Source organism: Diabrotica virgifera, chromosome 9 (assembly GCF_917563875.1).
Source record: "Diabrotica virgifera virgifera chromosome 9, PGI_DIABVI_V3a".
NCBI lineage: Eukaryota > Metazoa > Arthropoda > Insecta > Coleoptera > Chrysomelidae > Diabrotica > Diabrotica virgifera.
The window spans coordinates 100,063,693-100,072,414 of record NC_065451.1 but is presented as its reverse complement, the minus strand read 5'-3'; the positions used below and the strand labels follow the sequence as shown (position 1 = coordinate 100,072,414).

Below are 8,722 nucleotides of genomic sequence, written 5' to 3'. Positions count from 1 at the left end.
AATAACTTATTTTTAAAGGTAGATAATGAATTCAGGTTAAATTTTCGCGTAAAATTGTTTGAATTAAGGATAGACAATATCTTACAATAGTGTTAGTAGATAGTAAGCAAAGGGACACAAAAAGTGAAGTTCTTAGAGAGATTAAATCTTTATTATAGGTACAAGAGAGTTATTAGAAGTTTTTAGAGACACATTAGAAGTTTTTTAGAGAGATTACATTTTTATTATAGGTACATTATTTTAAAGTTAGTAAGACATATATAAATAAATCAAAAGAAGACTGAAATAGGAATTATTAATAGAGTAAATGATACATTTTTTTACTTATTCGAGTAATATTAGCTTAGCTTAGGACTTTTAGGTAGATACGAGATTTTTAGTTAGGTATTCCCCCGCTTATATGAGATGCCTATAGGCACTAAAAGACTATTTAAAAGTAAGGATCAATTTCATTCACTTTGGACACTGTTTTGAGGAAGTGAATTAGTGAACGAAAAAAAAAAGGACGAAAAGACACGACGTGAAAGTACGTGAACTAGTAATAGGTTATAAAATACCAGTTTTAGTATAGGGAAAATATGAACTTTTGTGTAAAATAGGAAAAAGAATATACATGTTTAGGGAAAAATTGATTGATCTGAAATGTACCATGTTACAGTTAGTTAGGATAGTTAGGAAATTTAATTTTTGAAAATAGTATTAGGTAATCATAAACACTCTGTGAAAGGGAAAGAGGGATATACACTCAGATATTCTTCTTCTCTTCTTAGGACTTTCTTTTTTTTTTAAACGGCGATGATAGATAATCAATCTTATTTTAAAAATATGTAATTTTAACAAAACGGGGAGGTGTGGTATTATAATATCACCCTGTACAAAAGATGTGTTATTCAAAGAAAAACATATATCATTCATCGTTCGCCCTTGACCAAGGCCGAGCGTGAGGTTGCGGGAGTTCATCATGTATATATAAGTGAACGCCCGATGATACGGATCGTTATCGTTATAATTATTTATAGTAATTAGTAATTGAGCAATGTGACGGTAGGTCGTTACTGTGATATGTAAACCCATTGTTATGGTTAATTGTAGACGGAGTTAAAAGTAAATAATATAATGTATTTGAACTAAGAGAGTTTTAATTAATTACGACCTAGAAGGCAGTAACATCACATTATTTATTACAACGCCACGATAGATATTGAACATGTTAAATATTTCACGCTCTAAAGACAGTCGTAGACAGTTTGTATTGGAGTAAGTAGGTACGTGCACTTTACCTAAAAAATGAACGTCTCGTTAAGAATGAATGAACGGGAGACCGTTAGGTTTGTGGAATTGTATGAAAGTGAGCCTGTACTCTGGAATGTAACTGACCCAAGGTATAACAAAAAAGACGCACGAACCCTAGAAAGAATTGTTGCTCAGCTAGAAATAGAAAATTTTACATCAAAACATGTACTAGAGAAGTTTAAAAACTTACGGAGTTCGTATTTGCAAGAATTGAAGAAAATTAAGAATAGCACCAAGTCCGGCTGTTCCGCTGATGATGTTTATGTGCCAAAAGTGGTTTGGTTTCCGATAATGCACAGATTTCTAATGCCACACGTAAAATCAAGGAAAACTCATTCTAATTTGGTAAGTAATTTTTATTATAATCATACTGTAATTATACATTTGGATTAGGTTGGAATAAATTTATTTTCTTAAGAATGGGTGATTTTAGACAGAAATAAAAAATTAGGTCCGATTTTTATTTTTAAATTATGATTTTTTGGCGTAGATTTATTTATCTAGTGATAAATCTCACTGATTATCTAAATTGATTTATTTATTTACAATAATTAATTTGGTTAAATCCAGAACTGTCAAACAGTAAAACGTTAAGTTGGTCTATCTTTCCACATGATAAATAATGTGTCATTGGATAAATGAGTCTACACTTCGATTACAAGTCAAAGCGCCTCTAAGTTCGCGGGTTCAAATCCCAATGCAAGTTTTTATTTTTTATTTTTTTTTATACATTTTATGATTGCAAGTGTATTTGTCATATAATTTTTTTTTCAGAAAATACGAATTTAGTTAAAATTTTTGCCAACAATTATCGTTCAGAAATCATTTTTTCTTTGTGGCATTTTGCAATGTGTTTGTGTGCGTTTTATTCTTTTACCTTTTTAATTTCTGGTATTGTTTTAATAAAAAATTTTGGAAAGTAGTAAGTATTAAAATTAGTTTAATATTTAAATAAAATATAAATAAACTGTTTAAAGTACATTATATCAATTTCGTTGAAGTCATATATGTAATAGAAGTATAACTTCTTACGTGCATACAAAGTACACACACATTCTTTTTTTTATTAAATTAACTGACACAAAAAGAAGAATATAAGCAATTTATTTAATTCAAGATACATTTTACTACTGTTAGAAAACAGGTAAAAATATTTATTTCACACATAAACATTGTTTTTCGCTTCAATTCAATGTTCAAACTGTTAAGGGACAAGTGGGTGGCAGCTTTAACATTAAATGTAAGCGAAAAATAATATTTATTTGTCAAATAAACATTTCTTTCTATTTTCTGACAGCACTAAAATGTGTTTTGAATTAAATACATTCTTCTTTTTGTCTCAATTAATTTAATTCAAAAAAATTTGTTTGGACACCCTGTATAAATAAATATTTTAACGTTTATATTACTGAATAGAGAATTAAATAACATTTCAAATTTCATTACGCCCAGATGGATGGCGTTACTAGTATGATATATACGCCAAAAGATTATAACTTAAAAACAAAAATCGACATGTTTCGGGACTTTTCTTCAAAATTAGACATTCTCGAGAAATGAATTTATTCCAACCTAAACGTCCTCACTGTATGTATCAAAAAAATATTTTCTATTATTATTGTTGTATCATTCGCCACTACCACGGTATAGCGCCTTTGTCATTAAAATACTTGCAGTAGTCGTCTCGTTTTTTTGATGCAGCTCTAGTGGGATTTTTATTACCTGTTATATGTGAGATATGTAAAAGACCGTCACTTTTAACATCTCTCCAGGTTCCCAGTTCTCTTTGATGGTCTACATTTTCAAAATCAATAAGACCAAATGGTACATATTCAGTGCCTGTTTTACGCAGAATGATACGCAATCACAAGACCATCAGGATCAGGAAATACATGTCATGGACACAGAGACACAGGATACTGAATATATACATACTCAAGATATAAATACCCAAGACGAACAGGCTACCGAGACGCAAGATATTCTTAACCAGGAACAAGTAAGTCTGAGAAAGGAAGAACAATCGGACAACTGGCCGAATAACCCTTCAGCATCAACATTTAAAAGAAATATGGGAGCAACAGCCGTTTCTCATCAGTCTTCTCAGTGTACTTCTTCTTCTTCAGGTGCCGTCCTCGTTCCGAAGTTTGGCTATCATCAAGGCTATGCGTATTTTTGATACCGTAGATCTAAATAATTGGCAGCTGCTGCACTTGTACCAATCTCTTAAATTCTTCAACCATGAATGTTTTCTTCTGCCAATGGATCTTTTACCTATTATTTTTCCCTGAATAATTAATTGTAGTAGCTGGTACTTTTGTCCCCTCATTATATGTCCCAAGTATTGCAGTTTGCGCTTTTTAATAGTAAGCGCAAGTTCTTTTTCTTTCTGCATCCTTCGCAACACTTCCATGTTTGTCACTCTCTCTGTCCACGATATTCTCAGTATCCTGCGGTACATCCACATCTCGAATGCTTCTATTTTCCTTGTATCGATCTTTTTCAGTGTCCAAGCTTCCATTCCATAGAAAAGAACTGACATCACGTAACATCTCTTCAGGCGAATTTTAAGATTTAAACTTAGCTCTCTTCCGCATAAAACTGTTTTCATTTTGGTAAAAGTAGCTCTAGCTTTTTCTATTCTGATCTTGATTTCTTCATACCAACCAAAACCGCGAAGATCATTTGGATCAATTTGGAAAATATCTCGTGTCGTTGTTAAGAAGCGTGCCTAGGGCCAAAAGCTTCTTACTGCAGCAAAATATGATTACACAAGTAATGGCAGAAATTTTGCTGGACCCAGAGACATCTACAACGGTACCATCAGAGACGCCTTCCCCAGGCTTAATGGAAGCAAATATGCTGGACCCAGAGACGCCTACAAGTGTATCACCAGAGATACCTACAACTGTAACACTAGAGGCTTCAGGCTACTATAACCGCGACCACTGTCAACAGTTGTCAGACGGCACTGATGTTGAAACTAATATCATATTAACTAACCTTTAATTTTTTTCGGTCTTTCAAAAAATTTAAATTTAAGTTTAAAAGTTTAAGTTTAGGTTTAAAAATTTATATTTTTTTATTAAAGCAGTTCCTATATCCTGATATTTTCACTTACCTCTATAAATTGTTGAAGGGTGATACATATGCTCTCGAGAACATCCTGTAGAAATTTACTTATTGTTGATTTTGGAACTTTAAATAAAAATTCCAAACTTTTAAAACTGTCGCCTGTGGCTAAATAACGAAGAGTTATTTCAAGTTTCATTTTAGCTGGTATAGATTCTCTGAGATGTGTATCACGTTTTTGTATTCGGTGAGATATACGTTGTAACAGATAACCGTAATGATCCTCAGTTACACATACAATATGTTACACGTAGACTGTTTTGAATTAATACTGAAGCTCCAGTAATGTTTCTATCCAAAATCCATTTCCTGGTCCACCATCTTCTATTCTTTCTTACTTTCTTCTTTTTCTCATTAAAAATATGATTTTTAACTATTTCCGTGGCTATTATTTCGCAGGTTGCAATAGCAGCCTCTAACACACATAATGACGCCATGTTCACTAACAAATAAAACTCTCGTGCCAATGCCAAATGTAAACACAATAACGTTTCTCGTGTGAACCACGTTCGTTATTCACTAGTAATGTCAACCCGCCTTTCGTTTCTCACGAAACGTATTGCACAGAAGCGTAGAATACGCTTGTTTTTTAGTGTGAACCACGTTCGTTATTCACTAGTAATGTCAACCCGCCTTAATGCTTAGAAAACCGTCACTGGACGGTACCTAACTAACCTTAATTGACTTACATACCGTTTACTTATTACTTTGTATATAGGGTGAGGCAGATAACTGGCCTATTAGAAATATCTCGAGAACTAAAGGCAACAGAATCATGAAAATTGGAATAAAGGGGTTTTGAGGGATGATCTATTAAATGAAAATATTTTCATCTCTTTGCAACTTCCGGTTATACCGGTTATGCTTATAACTTAGTTTTTTAAAAGGGACACCCTCTATATTTTTACATTTTTGGATTCTCCTCAATACCTTCTTTCTTAAAATATGAGATTTTGTAATATTATACAGGGCATTTTAAAAGATATTTACGTTTTTTTATTAATTTCGTAGCAACATTCACACCCTGTAGAATTGTAATAGTTTGACATTAAAAACTCTGCTTACGTTAAAGTGAATTCTAATATAGTCTATTATTGTTAAGAATCATTAGTATACCTAATTTTCAAATTTTAGTATACAGGGTTGGTCGAAACTCAAAATGAATATTTTCTGAGTTTTATTAAATAGAACACCCTGTATTTTAGTATTGTAATGAAATGTAATTTCATAGTACTTTTTTATTTTATAAGTATTCCCTATACCTAACTGCTTTAATTTGTGAGTTATTGGTCATTCAAGCTAAACATTAATTGCAACAAAAAATACGTAAAATTTTATTAGGTTGGCCGTGAAAATATTCAATCACAAATAATTTTTCTGAAATAAATACATATTAATCCAGACTGATCCTTAAAATTACCAATAATGGTTTAGCTATCAAAATACCTATGTAGTTAAGATTGTTGGTGCGACTAACAATTAAACACAAATTAAAGCAGTTAGGTATAGGGAATGCTTAAGAAATAAAAAAGTACCATGAAATATCATTTCATTACAATACTAAAATACAGGGTGTTCCATTTAAGAAAACTCAGAAAATACTCATTCCGAGTTTCGACCAACCCTGTATACTAAAATTAAAAATTTAGCTATACTAATGATTCTTAACAATAGTTGACTATATTAAAAACCATTTGAACGTAAGTAGAGTTTTAGTTGTCAAACTACTACAATTCTACAGGGTGTGAATATTGCTACGAAATTAATAAAAAAACGTAATTATTTTTTAAAATACCCTGTATAACATTACAAATCCTCATATTTTAAGAAAGAAGACATCGAAGAGAATCCAAGAATTTAAAAATATACAGGGTGTCCCATTTAAAAAAACCAAGTTATAAGCAACTTCCGGAATAACCGGAAGTTGCAAAGAGATGAAAATATTTTCATTTAATAGATCATCCTTCAAAACACCTGTATGCCAATTTTCATGATTCTGTTGCCTTTAGTTCTCGAGATATTTCTAATAGGCCAGTTATCTGCCTCGCCCTGTATAGAGTAGATTGTAAAAATGCAGTGTATCAATAAAAAAAAATTATTATAAAGAATAATATTGAAACTGAGGCAAAAATTTTTAGTAGGTATTGAATATTGGTATTGCAAATTTTGTTCCTATTAAAACGTTTGTTTCTTCTAGATTTGCTCGGTTGTATCCTCCCTGTTTAACGTGTCATATTGGAAAAAAAGAAGGCCCATATGAACTTCAAAAATTATCATTCCCAAAACGACTACATTGTTTTTTCTAATTTATGGTGTCAATGTAAAAAATTTGACTAAAGCTTGTGTTGCTCCTTTGGACCAAAATATTCATTATGATGCCAAACAATTCTGGAATTTCGTTAACTCGTTTAGATAAGACTATGGTATACCTAATAAATTTGTCATTGGACGATAAGTGCTGTGATACTTAATCTGGAATAGGTAACCACTTTGCATCCCATTTTTTTTCTATTTACACTAATGAAGACCTGACTATTGGTAACTTTTTTGATTATGAACCTTAAGCTACTGTTAACATTCCTCTCTATAATAAAACTCTTGCATATTTATTCACATGTATTTAAATTTTAAAGGATAAAAATGAATAACCATTTTCAGTTTCGTTGCAAAACGAAAATACAGCTGAACCATATTCTAGTCCAATCAAAGAGTGCAGCAAGCCCTCTACGGGTTTCGAAACTTATTAGTCTGTCATCAGGAGGCACATATGCTGCTCTCCCTGATCCAACCAAAACAAACCCCAGCGTGCAGTCCCGGATTGCAACGAACGAAAGGGCATAGATGCCCTAGCGGCAACTGCTAGCAAAAAGACTAAGTCCATCCCACCAGAATGAAAACAATGGGAACCTTCTCTGGTTACACCTCCGAGGCTTCTACAATTTGCAAGCCATACGGATGCTGAGACTAAGGAAGATGAGGGAATTCTAGAATTTACAATTCACGTCCCTGTACAAATTGTAGAAGTCTCGGAGGTGTAACCAGAGAAGGTTCCCATTGTTTTCATTCTGGTGGTATGTAGAATAGCATTATGTTGTTTTATGTGTCATTAGAGTGAAAACTTAGTCTTTTTGCTAGCAGTTGTCGCTAGGGCATCTATGCCATTTCGTTCGTTGCAATCCGGGACTGCACGCTGGTGTTTGTTTTGGGTGGATCAGGGAGAGCAGCATATGTGCCTCCTGGTGAGAGACTAATAAGTTTCGAAACCGGTAGAGGTGCTTGCTGCACTCTCTGATTGGACTAGAATACGTTTCGGCTGTATTTTCGTTTTGCAACGAAATTGAAAATGGTTATTCATTTTTGATTTACATTTACTCTGATTGGAGTACGAAGGGAACCATTCTCGTTGGAACTTTACCGCGCTGAGCAGAAGGGACGTGAATTGTAGAATTCCCTCATCTTCCTTAGTCTCAGCATCCGTATGGCTTGCAAATTGTAGAAGCCTCGGAGGTGTAACCAGAGAAGGTTCCCATTGTTTTCATTCTGGTGGTATGTAGAATAGCATTTTGTTGTTTTATGTGCCATTAGGGTGAAAACTTAGTCTTTTTAAAGGATAACTTCAGCTACGGCCATGCTAAGATCGGTTTTCATTTTCTCATAAGGTGTGTTTTGTGAATTCACAGTGAATTGCAGTGCACTTTTATGATACAGTTATTTATATGTTGTAGCTGTTTATATTTTTGATTGTTGTTAGAAATATGGGAGCGTGGGGCACATTTAACAGTGGGACAATTTTGACAAATCAAAATTACCGCCCAACTATTAATGCCTCTAGACATGATAAATTACGTATCTAACTTCAGTTAGTTTGAATATTATAATCTTCGTATGTGTTTTCTAGATTTTACGTAAATTCACTCGTAATAAGTGCAAGATATTTTAGTTTCGTTGTTTCTTTTCATGCAGGTAAGTTAGTGGTATATTTTTGGTTAAACCTATTAATTTAATAAAACAATTGAATATTTCTTTGTAATATTTGACATAACAGCCTATAAAAAATCAAGGTTATGACAAAAATGTGAGTTTTTGACTTGTGTAGCAGTGGGCACATTTAACGTATGTCATACCTGCCCCACCTCATTTATGATTGTATCCAAATTATCAGTTTAGGTCTCCTCAAGTTTATAATTTGACGATCTTAATTTTTTACTGATTTCAAAATGGTACGAACTTACAAAAGAAATACAAATAGATGTGATATTGACGAGGATGCTGTTAAAAAGACTGTTAATGATGTTCG

General features: G+C 32.7%; 1 protein-coding gene across 1 annotated transcript; it reads left to right on the top strand.

Annotated features, from left to right (window-relative positions):
* Positions 1-1,287: 1,287 nt before the first annotated feature.
* LOC126891176 (uncharacterized) lies at positions 1,288-4,232 on the top strand. The gene is made up of 3 exons (XM_050660359.1): positions 1,288-1,638; positions 3,146-3,401; positions 4,051-4,232. The coding sequence occupies exons 1-3, from the start codon at positions 1,288-1,290 to the stop codon at positions 4,230-4,232; spliced, it is 789 nt and encodes a 262-aa protein (XP_050516316.1).
* Positions 4,233-8,722: the final 4,490 nt, after the last annotated feature.